The 18385-nt window shown below is 31.4% G+C and overlaps 1 protein-coding gene across 1 annotated transcript; it reads right to left on the bottom strand.

Moving 5' to 3' along the window:
* Window positions 1-612: 612 nt before the first annotated feature.
* Window positions 613-15338, bottom strand: LOC123301837 (fatty acid synthase-like). Its single transcript, XM_044884754.1, has 14 exons — window positions 15210-15338; window positions 11723-13051; window positions 10111-10723; window positions 9931-10045; window positions 8278-8605; window positions 7987-8216; window positions 6715-7466; window positions 6219-6494; window positions 4254-5316; window positions 3730-4195; window positions 3511-3666; window positions 1695-2781; window positions 1314-1583; window positions 613-1019 (listed from the first exon to the last, which is right to left on the bottom strand). The coding sequence occupies exons 2-14, from the start codon at window positions 13045-13047 to the stop codon at window positions 663-665; spliced, it is 7038 nt and encodes a 2345-aa protein (XP_044740689.1). The 5' UTR covers window positions 13048-13051; window positions 15210-15338; the 3' UTR covers window positions 613-662.
* Window positions 15339-18385: the final 3047 nt, after the last annotated feature.

Below are 18385 nucleotides of genomic sequence, written 5' to 3'. Positions count from 1 at the left end.
TTTCACTTGTTATATTTAACATTTAGGGTAATTTAAAGTTATTCAAATTTTTTGATTTGGATGTTTGGATTTTTCGAATTTAAACTAAAGTAAAGAAGATAGGGTACAGCAAAGAATGTTTTGAGATGCTTCTTCACACTATTCTGAGATGAAGGGCAGGGTGGATGTAAATTCTGAATTTAGGAATTAGTTTCGTGAGCAAGTTGAAGTCTAAGTATAACATTTGACATAAATTATTATATAAGATATATATACCTAGGGAAAAATTTATTTATTTATTTTCTAACTTGCTCTCGAAATAAATCGCTAAATTCAGAACATAATTGATTATATTATGCATCCGTAATTGGTTACTAAACTCTCTATGAGTACACTTTTTTCGTGAGGTAGATTCGTAGAAAATAAGCTGCGGCAGTCGGAGGAGCAGGTAGACAAACACTCGTGTGATTTTCATCCTGTAAGAGTTCTTTTGTTCATTTTTAATGCCGCAACCTTTAAAATAGCAAGGATTTGAGGATATATAGGTTAATTCTCTGAAATTGAAATAAAAACAATAAATCAAAATATTTAGAAAATTTTTATAAGTAAATATTAACATTCATTAATTATTGCGATACTATTAAAGTAATATTAATTGGGGAAAAACTTTAATAAGACTACTCTTAAGAAAAGAATTCATTTGCTAAATTTGGTAGGGATGAATTTTCTAAAACTGTGTAATGGTCACCATCCAATACGGTTATAGCAATCTTCGATGATTCTGTATCCACCAACCTCGATAAATCATAGTCTTCAGATATATCACTTAACACTTGAATGGTAGGACGAACTAACGCAACCGGAACATTTAACTTATTTTCTTCGGAAATGTTATAATTTATAACTGATTGAAATCGTGCCAACAAGCCATTACAAAATGTACGAATATATTTCTCAGAATATAATGATTCACCTTCGGGTATTTTTGATATTGATAGATCCACTCGTGATTTCCAATCTGGTAAATTTTCGAGTTCACTCTGGGAAAAAAAATGTTGTAAGCTCAAATAAACTTTTTGAATGTAATTGAAAAAAAAAGATTATTTAATCAACAGAAGATATAATATATTATCCGGGTTCGAGTGTATTTTTTTTCAATTCTCTTTAATTAAAATTACTAGACAAGATATTTGTCAATATTTAGTTTACGCTGTATGTATCATATTAAAAACATCAATTATAATCGAGAGACCATGATATAAATAAATATTGTATACATGAGTAAAGTAAATAATTACAAAATTAATAATATTATCTAATATTTACAAACTCACCAAAATATTTGTTACATTTTCTGAAACAAACATTGACAAAAGATGTACTAACAGTTTTGATTCTATTATGTTCGCTGTTATTTTATCTGTCGCTGAAAATTGTTCACTAACCAATCTTTTAATGAATGATGGAGATCCGTCAATAAATAAGCAACGACCTTTATGGCCTAATTTTTCTAATTCTTTATAAATTTCTGTTGCTAATATAGAACCGTATGAGTAGCCAACAATACCATAATCTTCATTTTTCTCTAATTTAGATTTTATCATCTGAAATAAAATAAAAAGGTATAAATTAAATATTAGAATAGTGGAATAGTCTGAGTAAAGTCTCCAGGTTCGTTTCGTATATATTAGTTAAAGAAATTTTAATAAACTTACTGAAACCATTTTTTGTGTAAGTGTAGAAATATCATTAGTAGAATCCTCAAAAGGTGTTTGTAAACCATAGCATCGATGATTCAGTCTTGAACATAATGGCTCAAATACTACACACTGCCCTTCAATACCAGGAATGAAGAATAATGGAATAGACTTTTCATTATTTTTTATTGATGGCAATTCTATTATTGGTTCAGTTTGTTCATTTTCATTACCCAATGTACGAACAAGCATTTTAAATATATTTTCTTGAGAATTCGAGTTTCCTTTCGTTGTAGTATCTGATTCAGCATTATCGTTCCGTTGATTTTGTATTTCGATTAATTTCGAGAATGATAAATTTCGTATATCTTGTGGTGTTAAGAAGAGCTCGAATTCTCTTTCTAATGTTTGTTTAATTTCAACTGCCATCATTGAATCCATACCAATCTCCGCTAGATTTGCATGTTTACTGACTGTTGTATAATCTCGTATACCCATAATAGATATAACAGTTTCCAAAATACTTCCACCGGCACTAAGCCCATACTTTTTTTCAGCAACTACCATACTTGCAACAATTGGTGATTTTTGTTTCAAGAAAATGTCCATGGAATCAAAACAACTGTTTAAGTTCTGTTGAAGTGTTCCACCAATTTCTAATACTGTGTCATTATCTTGCATATCGGCGACGAGACCTACTTCACCAATGGCGCCCCATTGTATAGCAAGTGCAGGGTATCCACTCGCATGTCGTTCTTCGCATATACGCTCCATTACAGAATTTGCCATACCATAATTAGTTTGACCAGCGTTTCCCCGTCCGCAAGATACACTTGAGAATACAACAAAATGGCGTAATTCTGGACATAATGTACGGCTTACTTCATCCAAAAATTTTGTACCCAATGCTTTACCACCAAATGATATTTGGAAATTTTCAGTTGTTTGATTTTCGAACAATGCGTCACGTAATAATACAGCTAAGTTGTAAATACCATCAACTGGTCCAAATTGGTTGGCGAATTGCAATATTTCTATACACCCTTCTTTGGTTAAAATGTTTGCAGTGGAAATTTGTACGTTAATACCAGCAGAGCGCCATTTTCTAAAATTTTACATTTCCAGTAAATTGAGAGAGTTTCCGTAAAATACACATTACATAAGACTCAAAAAAAGCATAACTTGTTATAAAATATATATCCATCGTTTTGTGTACTTAGATTAAGTAATGTAATTAAAATTACTTTTCGAGAGATATTTTAAAACTTTTTATAAGCTAAGAATAAATTATAGTTAATAAAGCTAAGAATTTTATTATAATAATAATGGGGTTTAACCTCCGTTTCTCTGACATATACGCCTATAACAGAGGCCACCCACATCATTATTTGTTTATCTTTATTTATTCATTTACAATTATATTTTTGAAGTGGGTGGAATTACTACGTTCTTATCGAAGCGACGGCAATGTGATCAATTCTAACGCCCTTATTAATTATATATTGTTCACACTGCCGCTGCCTGGATTCGAACCCGCAACCTAAGTCTAAGTAGACAAACGATCGGAAGACTAGACCGCTCGCCCACTTAGGCTCTTAAGAATTTTATTATTAACCCACATAAATTAATTCACTTAAATGCTCTGCCAGGAATACAAAAAATTAGCAACTCTTTTAAAATTAAAAAGCAACTCTTAAAACCATGTCTACTTAATCAATATTAATTTTATGGGCTAAAACCAAAAGCACTTCTTAGTATAACTATAATAAATTCGTTATGAGTTTGAGTTTAAGGGCACAATTTAGTAAGATTTGTCTTCCTAATAATAACTTACTGTACTCGAATTGATTGGTATCCCTTTTTCAAGCCTTGCCTTGATGAAAGAATTAAATTTTTGCAACCTCTCTGAATCAACCAATTTGCTAACTCCAATCCAAAGCCACCAAGACCGCCAATAATCACCACAGATTTGTTTCTTTTTACATATAACCTAACCAATTAAACAAAATAAATTGAGTTAATTTGAAAATTAAAAATAAAAATGGCGTCATACTTGGGAATAGCAGGTACCATAACAGTTTTTTGAGCCTCATTTTCACGAATTTTTATCAATACTTTACCAATATGTTTACCAGCACTCATATATCTAAATGGAGCTTCTAAATTATCTATTTCAAATACAGTCCTTGGCAATGGTTGGACAGCACCGTCTCGAATGCCTTTCGATACCATTGATCGTATTACTTTTTTTTCCTCGGGCGTCGAATGCATGGTATTATCCAACATGATTCCATAAAATGAAGCTCCACGCATAAATACTTCCATTCCAAGTTTATTATTCTTGGATAAATCAAATTTACCTATTTCCATAAATTTCCCATGCTCAGCCAGACATCGTACTGATGCTAGTAGTTTTTCTTCAGCTAGTGAATTCAACACATAGTCGACACCTCGACCTTTTGTTTCAATCATAACCATTTGTTCAAAGGATGTATCACGTGAATTTCCAATATGACTTTCTAAATCATTTTGAGCTATTAGAGTTCTGTAAGGCGTTATTTAAATGTTGAAAATTACCTTTAATTTGCGGGAAGAGTTTTCGTATATACTCCCGTTTCTCTTGCGTCCCAACTGTTGTAAATACTTCGCAACCATAATGTAACGCAACATGTATTGCTGCTAGACCAACACCACCTGTTCCAGAATGAATTAACACAGAGTGACCCTTAGACATGCCATATTTAACAAGCGATGCATACACAGTAGAATAGACAACAGGAACTGTTGCAGCATCTTCTAGGGACCAATTATCTGGTACTGGCCATATAAAATCTTCATCACACTCAACACGTGTTGCTTGTGCAGAGCGTTCAACTAAACCCATATACGATTTTCCATCCGGACCAACTCCAGAATATTCTAAACCTTGCACACAATCTAGTGGTAAAATACATTCAGGATCAGCGTTAGCTCTAACTATAAAATCAATGCCCAATTTGCCTGTGGCTGTCATAATATCGCGAAAATTCAATGCCGAGTAACAAATTTCTATGATTCTTTTTGGCTTTGTTGATAACGGTAGTTCTATCCAAGACATGCTCGATAGATCTCCACGAGTTGTGCAATTAATAAAAGCTGTGTCAGTCATTGTTTTTGTTTCTAATAGCTTCAAATGACGATATCCTCCCCAAACACCACTATTGTACACATTTACAGCCAGACCTAGGTCTAGTTGTGTCTTGTAGAATTGGTTATTGCAATCGAATTCTGGCGCATTTTTATCATTTATAAACACAGCTTGAATTGAATTATTGACGTACTCTTTTCGTAAACAATTTATTAAACCAATTATGCCACTTATTGGTTCATTTTGTGAATATAAAATTGCAGGTATCTTAGATTTAATTGTATGTTGTAATTTTTCTAGCCACGGGAATTCAAGATCATTTGTAATTTTTATTATTTCTGGTTTGTTAATATTTAACTTCTGCTTACGTAACATTATTAGTTTTTCATTTTCGGTAAACAGTTCACAGAGTATATTGTAACCCGGTATATCACAAGTTTTCGTTGTAGGGTTTTCCCGTGATATTACAAAACTATTGATATCCTTTGAAACTTTACTAATGACTGGTATTTTCTGAAACAATGAAAACAATATTTATTTTTAGTTTTCGAATATTTTTTCATTTGAACTGGTTAAGTTGACCGATTAAAATTTATGATTGGTAAAATTGTCATCCACTAGGAATGAATCAGAAACTTCTATTGTTCTTTCTATTTTTGTTTGTACCCACAAACCTGTGCGTCTTCAAACCCAATTATTCGCATTATGCTGCGGCAACATACAATGACGAACACCAGACAACAAAAATAGATATTGTTCAAACTTAGTCCAAAGTTGGAGACTTTGATGTTCAGTTCTGACATCAAATTGGAGTTAGTTCTCTGGGTTGCTTTAAATTAGACAGTTGATCCTCATAAAAAACTGGCATTTTTATTCATTTTTTCGAAAATAATTGGCTTTCGGAAAAATTTGTCATTATCGATAATATACACGTTAGCTACAGCAAAATGTTTCAGCTAAAAGTTGTCAAGGGCAATTCGCCTGTGTCCATGACTTTGATCTGAAATTCTAGTTTCAAGGTCATTTGACCTTGATCTTCAAATGATCTTGGAAATTTTTCTGGACTTTTTGTCTAAAAATTTTTCTAAAGCTAGCATATTTTCTAAAATGTTAATTTTTTTATGAGGATCAATTTCCTAATTTAAAGTGTTATTTTATTTCTGAACTTTTAGGATCTAAATTGACTATTACAACCCAGAGAATTTGGTCCAACCTGTTTTCAAAACATGATGTCCTCCATCAAATTCTGCAACTTTTGTTTGAATTATTTATTTCACTTTGGGATGATATATACTGTAGTACTTGCTTATTTTCTTAGTTGTTTGGTGTTTGCCTTCTTGTCTAGGCAAACTTTTAAAAGTAAATGCTTATATAAATCTATATTTATATTTTAATAAATATATTAATTTACTTACATCTGGATTGTTTAGTAAATCAAATGTAACAATGTAATCAGCTTTGGACTCAGATTCCAATGTTTTATCAGAGACTTGACAATTATTTGGCAGTTGAAACGTTCGACTTGAAAGAACTGTTATGTCTGGTTGGATTAATGGCAGGTCACTGAGAACTTCAAAAATAACAGGTGCTAATATATCGTTAAGTTGATTATCAACTTCAACGACTTTTACTTTAACATTAGGTTGATTTTCTAAGCCCAATTGGAAAAATATTCGCATAGCATCAACAGCCTAAAAAATGTAATAACACAAAATGGATTAGATGTTTTCAATCATTATCTGTACCATGTCTTTAAAACACATTGAGGTGAAAAAAAAGCATATTGTACCGAGCACTGAAAACATAAACAAACTGCAAATTATTCAGCAGGTAAATAAAATTATCCTTAATATTAGTGCGTTTTTTATTATTATTCTCTCAGTATTTTATTAATATTAAATTGATACCTACTGTGTACTTTTGTGAAATGGAACTGGTTAACGGAATAAACTCTTGCTTTTCTAGAACTGCTGCACCCAATGGCTTCCTTCGATTTATAGATGTTGCCATTAAGCCCTCAATTTGTATACCGCCTCCTTGTAGCACTTTATAGTCTTTGTAATTTGTGACCGTTATTGAACATTTACCATCCTCGTGTTCTTGAATAAATTCAAAATGATCTTGCGGGTAAATTGTCAATTTTTGTATACTTGTCGGTACATACAAAAATCTAGCATCTTCTTGTAATATTTGCAACTGTAACATATTATCCATAAACGGAGCCCAATATCCTGTTTTCCATTCAATTTGTCCAACATTACAACTGTTATCCGTTGATAAAATGCTCTTAAAGTCACGTTGGTAATTATAGCCACGTAAACGTAACTCTTTATAAATATCTCGTGAATTTAAAGGTAACTTATCATTATCGTTGATAATTGGTTTTACTTCAGGCAGCTTTAGTAATTTATTGGGTTTATGAGGTATACGCTTAATTCGACCTGTGACTACAACTGAATCACTTTCTAAAATTTCAAAATTTCCAGTACCCTTTTGTATCATCATTGTTAGTTTTATGGTACTGTTTTTAGGTATGTTCGTAGCCCGTAAGAATTGAACATCTTCGAATTCCACAGCTACATTTTCTAATAATTCTCCTTCAATGTCTGTCAAAGCATCCCATGCTAGAGTTAAGTAACCAGTTGCTGGATAAAGATTACGGCCTACAAAAAGAATTTTTTTTAAATATTATTACTTCTTCTAGTTGAGTTATTTCAAGAAACTCTGCTCTAAGTAGTAGGTACTTTCATTACGGGTATCTTCAATTGAATAGTTTTTTGAAGTGAAAACTTCTTTAGGCGCGTTGAGCACTTTTTTGGGTGAACAATACTTACAATCCATACTTATCACATTGAAAACAACGTTTATCACCCGATTATGCAACACTGAAGTTATGCAATTATCACTGAAGTTATGCAACATTGAACACACTTAGTTCTAGGATGGGTGACCGAAAACCTTTTGTGTTGTTATTAATTACTTCAGTTTACAAATTATAAAAATTTAATTATTTATACTATAATTATGTTAAAAAATTTAAAAAAAAAGTTTTAAGTTTTCACTTCCGTCGGCAGTCTCCATCACTGACTATCTTTTTTTGTTTTGTTTTAATATTAAAATGGCCTGCTTGTACAATTTAAGGATCATTGGAGTAAAACTTAAAACTAAAGTTTGTATACATACCGTCAATTACATGGCCTGTAAGATTTTGAAATTTTGGATTATTCACATCAATGACAAAAGTCTTTTCAAACGTTTTTTCCATACAACTATAACCTTCTTTCGGTACTGGCCACTTTCTTGTGTGATCCCACTTTACAGAAGGCGAAATCATTGGTGTACCACGACTTACTGGAAATTGTACCTCTGGATATAATTTTGCTAATTGTGGATTAAACCCTTTTGTATATAAGCTATAAATTGAAAAGCACACAATAAATATATTTATTATTAATTATTTTGCATTGCACATACTTTCCAATTGTGTTTAAAAATGTTGATAAATTATTATCGTTCCTTTGCAATAACGATCCAACATATATGTTGCTCTTATCGTCAACATCTTTTAATATATTCACCAATCCATTATCTGGTGATATGTCAAGAATCATTGTATTTGGTTGGATATTTTTAAAATTTTCTTTTAAATTAACTGATGCATGCATAATCTTTGCTAGATAGACTGCTGTACATGATTCATCACTGGTATCATTTTTCATGTTTGTTTGTGAACTAATCCATTTTTTTGATTTGGGCCTTGGATTTGGAATTAATTTGATTAATTCTTTTCGTAACTCTCGTTCTAAAATATTATTACACGCATTTTATCAATAAGAACTTCAATAAAAATATTTGTTTTAACAAAAATCACGCAATTAATCGTAGAAATTTCGTATCATATAGTTAATTTTTTTCAACATGAAAATAAAAGCAGTTTGAATTAAATTAAATAAACAAACTTCTATATTTTATTGATATATTGCCAACCAGAGCCCGGTATAAGAGGAAGCAAGCCGAGCAAATGCTCAGAGACGCAAAAACGAGGGGTAACCAAATTGGAAACAATTCAATTTTCTCTCTTGGAGAGCAAACTCTCATAAAAATTACCACACCCCAAAAAAGTTTTTTTTAAAGATTCTTTCTTTCTTCTTCAAAAGAAATGTTAATATTACTTTTGTTGCTATAAATTCTTAGACAGGCCAACTTTTTTTGAATTGCTGTCTTGTCTTTTAAATCTGTTTTAATTCTGAAAATTATAAGACAGCATGCAAAGTCGAAGCAAGAAGAAGAAATACCTTAAAAGAAAAGAAGAAACCACCTCTTTCGATATGCAATGATTTTTAAATTGAGATACGAATAAAATTCTACTGTATGTTTTACTTTATCGATTTTTCATTTCTGATCTGACAACCCTGTTTCTTCCGTTTCTGTTTGACGGTTATATAAGTATTGCAATATTTTTGGGGGGAATACCCTTTTATCCACCATTCCTACAGCCCGACGTTTTAGGGGAATTCTTAAAATATGATATACCGGCTCTCTTATTTTTCACTAGGAATTTAAAAACATGCATTCATACTCTCTTTCGTTTACTAGCTTAGAATCCCCAGTAGACTAACTAACATACGTGAATATTATACAATTCCAATAATATTTTATATCATCTCATAATAACATTCCATCTTAGAATAACCATTGTTATAACTTTATTGGGTGCCATAAACTTTATTGTGTGTCTCTTTATCCAAGTCCGCATTTCTCATAGAAGAGGAAGCGAGACGGGTATACGACTCTTCTACCTATCTCAGTTTCTCTTATAGTAATGAGATAGGTAGAAAAAAATGTTGTCTCCCTGTCTTACTCGTATTTTTAGTTATCACTGGTTAGGTAGTCACTGTCTTATTCGTCTTTTAGATACAGAAGTCTGAGGGCCTTCTCTAAGCCACGTTTGCCCACGCCTGGTGTATAGGCCGACGAATATTACTTTTGCCCGGAGCAGCAAAATAACTTGATAGACTACTCTTTCGCACGGGTAATAAATTACTGACTATTCTACACTACTGACTGTTCACGAAATTAACTAGCTATTCAACAATTAATCAATACATTTATTATTACTTTCGTTACCTTTAATCGACGCAGAAGTATTTTTTAACATATCTACAGACCCAGAAATAACCTTATTATTTCTTTCATTAGTACGTCCAACACTATTAATTTCTGCTGAATTGCCATTTAATAACTGCAATCCATAAAATATACTATTAAATTTTAGAATAATAATAACAAAACAGAATAAAAAAATACCTCATTTGAATTAAGATCAAACGTAGCCATTGATCCTTCAATCATATTGGATCCAAAAGATGCTAAACCACAATAATAAGCAGCTAAAATTGCTTGCACAGCAGTTAAACAATTATCAGCATACGCACAGGCTATTTCTCCAATGGAATAACCAATCAGATTATCTGCTGCAATCCCAATTGCTTTTAATACATCAACCAAACCAATTTGTATCGCTGTAGTTCCAAGAATTGCGTATAAAGGATTATTAAAAATTTTTGAGTTTGTATCAGTAATAATCTGCACTATATTTAAACAAAATGGATCCAGACATTTGTTCAATTTATGCATTGTTGCCGCGAATACTGGTATTTCCATTAATCTTACACCCATACCAGTCCATTGATTTCCTATTCCACTAAACACATAGCAAATAGTAGGTGATGTTACATTCTTTACATACTTCGTTGCATGGCCAATTTTCCGCGGTTCAGTTTTTTGTAAGATGGCATATCCTCGAAAATCATGATTTCTGATATTTTTACGATAAACGTCATGGTATAATCGAACATGTTCCTCATCTAATGGACGTTTTTCTAAATCATGGATAATTGAATTCACAGCTTCCTGAGTTCTAAAAATTAATGGAATTGTATTAGGTACAACAAATAAACAAATTTAATTAACAAGACTTATGTAAATGCTCGGCATTTATTTGGCAATTTCATTGAACTAAAGAACTTTGATACATGCGTGAGCTTTAATTTTGATCTAAGTTATATTTCTGACACGTTTTAGTAATTAGTGAAGGGCGATAATAATTGTAATAATGAATTTAATGCAATTGTAAAGACAATTATCTTGAAAAGCACCTTGCACTTAAAAATGATAAAGCATGCATTCGATGACAAAGGAAACATCAAAGGATAAGGATACATTGTAAGGAAAACAAGTGAAAACAAACAATTGACTGAGTTAATTGTTGAAATACCATCTATAGTCAGTGTTGATTTCTTTATCACATTACATATACCAACATGTGACACATACATAACTGATAATCAAGTATAGTACATATTATAAAATTTCCGCCCTAATTGTCGCCCTCACGGGTAAACAGTGATGTTTACGAAAAAATGTTTCAAACTAAAGTTGTTTAATTTTTGATAAGGAACATTTTTTACATTTAAACTTTTGTTCTATCTCTAACGGTTTACAAGATGGGTCCTACGGACCCAAGTCCCAATTGACCTATGATGCTCATTTACGAACTTGACCTCACTTTTTACGTCCTGAGTACGCTGTAAAAATTTCAGCTTGATATCTCTTTTCGTTTTTGAGTAATCGTGACCACAGACGGACGGACGGACGGCCGGACGGACGGACGGACAACCGGAAATTGATTAATTAGGTGATTTTATGAACACCTATACCAATTTTTTTTTTGTAGCATCAATATTTTTAGGCGTTACAAACTTGGGACTAAACTTATAATACTATGTATATTTCATATATACATGGTATAAAAAGTAAGGAAACATTGTTTGCTTACTTTCACTGATTTCACATTCCAGTAATATTCAAAATGGAAAAAATAAAAATAGCATTTGTAAATTTCTGTATGATTATTTACCTGCCAGATACACAAATAAGTCGTGGTAACTCATCTGATGGACAGCCATTATTTTTTTTCATTTTTTTGAAGCGTTTCAACAATAGATGTGAATTAGCTCCACCAAACCCAAATCCACTTAGAGCAATATAATCACCTTCTAAGGGAGTAATTTTATCAACAACTTCAAATTTCTTTTCAATTAATCCTCGAATTTCTTTTCTTGGTGTATAATAATTTAAATTTGGTGGTATCAAACCAGACTCCATTGTTAAAATACATTTTGCAATTGAACACAATCCAGAGGATGGTTCAGAATGTCCAAGGTTTGATTTGACTGAACCAATTTTTAATGGAGATTTGCGGTCTTTACAAAATATTGCTTCGATTGAAATACACTCCTCAACGTCTCCAACTTTGGTTCCAGTACCATGACATTCAACGTATTTAATATCGTTCGGTAAAATGGAAATTTCTTTATAGAATTCATTCATTAATTGGGATTGACCTTTCGCAGACGGAAAAGTAATACCTTGAGGCTTATATCCATCGCAATTATTCTTTGAATGTACAATATACGAATAAATACGTTTAGCATCTTTGGCACGCATTAAAACCATACTTCCTATAGTTTCAGATCTTACATAGCCAGTTGCTTTGTCGTCAAATACTCTACAAACTCCATCCTTTGCTAATAAACTCAAACGTGCAAATTGTAATGTTGTTAGTTCAGATAGACATAAATTTGCAGTACCAACTATTGCATAATCCACAATACCAGCTCTCAGATCCCTATACGCATGTTCAACAGCGTATAAACAACTCGAACACGCTGTATCCACATTATACGACGGTCCATGTACATCCAACCATTGACTTATGCGGTTTGCGTACATACCTTTATTATTTCCAATCATTCCATAGCCATCAATATCCGCAAATGAAAAAAACCATCGAACATCGGCTTCAGAAGCTGAAGATGCTGTATAGACACCAGTTTTTGTTCCACGTAAATCTTCGGGATTTAATCCAGCATCAATTACGGCCTCATATACTTTCTCCATTAAGATACGATTCATTGGATCCATAGAGATAATCTGTTCGTTGGGTATATTAAAAAACTGATTGTCAAACTCGCTGAGACAATGTGGTTTTACACGACCATACCGTTTTGGTACATCAGGATGTGTCGGCGAATTATCATCTGTTATCATGTCGACCCCATTATATAAATTATACTTCAATTCATCCATATTGTCACATTTTGGAAAGGAACCAGAAATACCACAAATAACAATTTCTTCCCCTGGCGCTGGATTCGGATACGAAACCCAGTTGTTAACCATTATTCTAAATTTATAAGAATAAAACTTATTATTTATATTATAAATGGAATACAACACCGTTTTACCGCCTTTTCCGCTGATAATTTTAATTATCAGCTCCTTAATTTCAGAGGCTGAGTACACCTCCTTTATGCACATATTAGGCACTACACCAGCCCATCACAACTATTAATTAAATTAATTTTTGTTGCGACGGCGGGAATCGAACCCGCTCCCTGGACATAAGTCGGACGGAATTGGTTTCCCCCTTAACCAACTGAGCTACCTGAGGCCTAATTTACGAGATAATTATCCTATTCCTATTACTATTACTATCTACTACTATTATAATTAATTAATAAAAAATACATTCCTCAAAATCAAATGCATCCAATAAAACCCTACTTGAACAGAGAATGTGTTTTATCATTGTGGAAGGAGTGACCTTAATGCAAAGTTACTACAAAAAAACTCTACTTCTAAGTTTTTTACGCAACCTATCGTGCGAATATCACAAACCTTAAGCACTATGGTCCGTTTTGATCAAATAGATGCTAAAATACACATACTAACAGACAAACCACAACATGTATATTGTGTTGAAGTTGTTAGTTCATACGATATATAAGATTTTGTTTTTTGTTTTTTGTTTTTTTTTTTTTTTTTTTTTTAGTAATTTTGCATTTAGACACTCCTTCCACTATGATATAATTCTATTTAAGTAGTGATTTTTTGGATGAATTTGATTTTTGAGGTACGCCTCGTAAATTAGGCCGCAAATCCAAATTTGGTAAATAACGTTTATCGTCTTTTTTTCTCAGCTTATTCAGGAAGCGAAAGTTCTCCAGTCAATAATAGAACTCCCTGTCTATAGAAAACAATTCATATTATATAGACCAGCCGCTAGATAGAGTTGAGTGAGCAAAAACAGAGGACCGCATCTTGTTAATTAATTCTTGTTCAGAAAAGCTGATAGATTAATATTCCGGATGTTGAAAGTATACCTAGGAGTCCAATTTTTGTACATCCCGCCCCCTCTACAGAAACACTCAAATGTTTTTTTGTTTTTTGAATCAAATAAAGTTACCCTAGTTTTATATATAAAAAATGGGCCACTAGGGTTTCTGGCAATATCCAGAATATTAATCTACCAGCTTTTCTGAACAAGAATCAATCGACAATATGCGGCCCTCTTATCTTTTCACGCTCATTTCTATCTAGCGCCGGCTCTAATAAGTACTATACCTAGAAGTGTTAAGTTTTTATATTTTTATAGTTAAGTTTTAATATATCTAAAATCCATCAATGGTTTTTTCTTTATAATTTCTATATACAGTGTGTCGCATTTGAGATGAAAACACTCTCATATATTCGTTATTTATAGGAATATCGATTTGAAATTTTACACAGCCATACATGTGACAGGTGACAATTTTTAAGATATTTTACCGAAATTGGAACTTTAAACTCTACTACAAATTGACAAATAGGGCTGATTCTTCATCCTTCTAACCAACCTCAGAGATGGTTAAAAATATCGAAAAAAAAAATATTAAAAAAAGTTGCTTGGAATATTTTTTATACCCAAATACCTACCGATTTTCATGACAAAATTTGCATTTATAATTTTTCAATTATTTTGGTCTTTACTCAAAATTATTATTTTTTAAAATTTTTGAATTTTATAAGCGGTGTGCTATGGAATGTAAAAACTGGATAAATTGATAATTTAATAGTTTTATGTATTCACATATTTCAATAAACTTAGTAATAGTTTTGAGTGTACCTCAAAATAATTAAAAATTGAAAAACACAAATTTTGCCATGAAAATCGGTATATAGGTACAAAAAAGTAATCGAAGAAAATTTGTTCAACAATTTTTTTTTCCGATATCTCTAACCATCTCTTACGCTAGGCAAAATATTAAAAATCGGCCCCATTTGCCAATTTTAAATAGGCTGAACTTAAAGTTGAGATTTCGGTTAAGAATTTTAAAAAATATGAATATCCTGTAAGGCTGTGCTAAATTTCAAATCGATATATTCCTATAAATAACGAAAATATGAGGGAAAATATATATATTCATCTTAAATGCAACAGATCAAAAATAATATATCTTTTCTTCTTCATCCTGAAAAAATCAATTAAAATAAATTAATTTCAATCGCATTATAATACTTACATAAAGTATGTTAAGCAACAATGTTTTTTAAGAAATATTAAAAAAGTATTTATTGTTTGAAACCGAGTCACTCTATTTAAGTTTTTTATTAAATCCTCATACACTTTTAACAGTTAAAACTGTTTTAAGTACAACAAACCATCTACTAAGGTAATTACTTAAAAAAATTTTATTAATATATAACAATTCTTAACATTTTGACCTAAAATTATTTAAATTTGAGGGGAAAAAATATCAAACTCATGTCCTAATCATGTAAACAGTATATTAATTTGAATTATATATATAATATATTAAGGGGTCATATGAGTCATTATTGAAAAAATTCAAAAAAACAAACAAAAAATCAACCAACCAGGAGCTGGGTAAACTAAATGAATTACCTCTGAAGAGAAATTAAACTTAAATTAGATCATTCTTCTCTTAAGGTAGTACTATCGGTAATAGACTTTGCATTCAGAATTTAATGAAACTTCTCATAGTTGTCCATTATTAAATCATAATTAACCAGTTAAATTGTTAGGGGCCTTCAGAGAACTGAAAATCTGAACGTCCAGTTTTGTGAAATAAAATAAAATCTGTGATTTCCCATAAGGATCAATGTAAAAATATCTTTTTTTCAGTTCTCTGAAGGCCCCTAAAAATTTAACTGGTTAATTATGATATAATAATGAACAACTATGCTAAGTTTCATTAAATTTTGAATGCAAAGTCTATTACCGATAGTACTACCTTAAAATAAATGAAGCATTTCATCTTGATGGCAATAAATTATGTTACTTGGGAAGCCTGATAACCAAGAATGATGGCTCTCAAAGTTTTTCAGAGTGTAAATAAAACTCGAATAGTATTTAGCAGTCCAGAAAAAGTTTTAAATTGAATATTCTCTCAGTTCGGACCTCTGGACACACAGAAAGGAAGAAAACGAGCCAGGCCCAAGCATTTACGGGTTATGGTGTATAACGTCCTTGCAGAAATAATCAAGAGCGGGGCAGAAGTAAACTACTCTCCCAGAACCGTATCCGCTGCAAGCTGGTCCTCTGCTCTTTATAATAGTTACGGACCTATATAATACAGTGATAAGAAAAATGTCAAAACTCTTAAGTTATAAATCGGTTAATTTAATGACAATACCACTACTGTAGCCCCCTAAGCGGTGCAAGAAAAGGAAAAGTACATTTTTTAATATTGGAACGTGGGGTGAAGTGATGGCTCATTTAAAATGATTTTTTAAGACGATTACAAGTGATTCTGAAAAAAATTAAATGATTTTCAGGTATTTTGAAGTAGTTTATTTTAGTAGGTTTAGTTATATTCCATGAAGCGCAACAAATCACACTCACAAGCAGAGAAGGTGTTAAGACTCAATAAATAACGTGGGAATGATATAAATCATTATAACGCTCATGCTCCTGAAAAAAGTGTGTGTATGTCATAGCATAGATAAGGACTCCATAACTTATCATATCATTTCAACGTTATTTATTTACTCTAAATCTCCTCTGATGTGAGTGCGTCTACATTTTTGCGCTTATTATAACAAAAGCTACTAAAAGCGACCACCTTAAAACTACCGTATGTCCACGAAAAAGGTGGTTCCGATTTTTTTTTAAATCCGTTACATTTGTCTTCAAAAATCCTTTCAAATCACTCACCCCATTCCATTCTCATATAACTCATATAATTTTTGGTACTTTATGTTGAACCGTTAGAAAGTAATTTGATAGTTGTCTATGTTTTTCTCATCACTGTATTTGAATACTTAAATACTACTGACAAATTTTATGATAACCAACTGACAACACTGAATTTGCATCGATGAACCATTCTTATGTATGTTCGCCGAATTCTGTGCCAACAATAAATCGGTTTTGAAAATTTCTGTTCTTTGCAAAAGGAATACTCTCGAGGTGGTCCCATAATTCTTTCATCAAAATCGGTTCAGTAATTTTTAATATATCTACTAATTTGTCAGTATTATTTTCTCGGTAGTTATAAATACAGGGATGGGAAAAACTTTGACAATTTTCAAATTACTTTCAAACGGTTCTACTTAAATGGCCAAAATTATATGAGAGAATGAGTTATATGAGAATAGATTTGGGCACATTTGAAAGGCTTTTTTATGACAAATATAATGGATTTTAAAAAAAAATCGGAACCACTCTTTTTGTGGATTTACGGCAGTTTAAAAGTTGTCGCTTTTAGTAGTTTTTGTTATAATCTCAGTTCTAAATATAATTTACTCTAAATTCACTCACACCAGAAGGGATTTTCACACTTATATGGTACTAATTTCGAAGTTTACCCTATCTAAAAAAGAAAGAATTATTGAAATCGGACTACTATGTAAAAAGTTATACTTGGTCATACATAAAAAATATACGGGTTGGCTTTAGAACCTACTGCTTTCTTGTCAGTTAAAAGTGGAAAATTCAAGTACTTATCCTGTAAACAACATGCAAATTTGAATAAATATGATTGTATCGCATACAATGTTGCCTGTGAATTATATTATTATTTACCCGACTATCAAAGAGTGGTCATGTTTTTCGTGTGTTTTTTGTATATATGGTATGCAATTACAAAAATATATGTAAGTTATATGTTTAAATTGAATTAGGATTAATAAATTGGTTTAAGGTAGTACGAGCACCAAGGCAATTTTAGATTTAGGATTGAAATTATTTGTACCTTATTTTCAATTTTAATGAGTAATTTTGTTATAACTTAACTAATCGAAATATCGAAAGCTAAATAATAATCAAAAAAAAATTTTCAATTTTCGATATTTTGAAAATTACTCCAGATATCGAAAAATTTTATTCTAAAATGTCGTCTTATTTTGTCAAAATTGAAAAAATATATTTTTTTATATTTGTATCCCCACTACCGTGTTCATACATCCTCAATTAGTCGGACACAACAGTTATATTTTTTTTTTTTCAATAATTTATTAAGGTTTTAAATTTAATTTAAAAAGTTTTTTTAATTTCCACCGACTAGTTTTGGAGAAATCTATGAAAACATCATTCATGTACCTACCGTTTTACCATAAACCAATGTTAAATATGCCTATTTTTAAAGTCATTGATTCATTTAAATAATCGAGCAATTCGCACTAAAATTTTCAGAATTATTTAAAATTGCCTTGGTGCTTGTACATCCCTAACAAG

The sequence above is a fragment of the Chrysoperla carnea genome, chromosome 5, assembly GCF_905475395.1.
Source record: "Chrysoperla carnea chromosome 5, inChrCarn1.1, whole genome shotgun sequence".
Taxonomy (NCBI): domain Eukaryota; kingdom Metazoa; phylum Arthropoda; class Insecta; order Neuroptera; family Chrysopidae; genus Chrysoperla; species Chrysoperla carnea.
This window is presented reverse-complemented; position numbering and strand designations above follow the sequence as displayed.

What these genes read in the sequence shown, in the direction of transcription:
- LOC123301837 (XM_044884754.1), bottom strand. Translation starts at nt 13,047, where the DNA reads ATGGTTAACAACTGGGTTTCGTATCCGAATCCAGCGCCAGGGGAAGAA. An exon ending in CCATTTCACAAAAGTACACA is followed by an intron (nt 6,495 to 6,714) that starts GTAGGTATCAAT and finishes TACATTTTTTAG; the next exon opens with GCTGTTGATGCTATGCGAAT. An exon ending in ACTCTTCCCGCAAATTAAAG is followed by an intron (nt 4,196 to 4,253) that starts GTAATTTTCAAC and finishes AAAATGATTTAG; the next exon opens with AAAGTCATATTGGAAATTCA.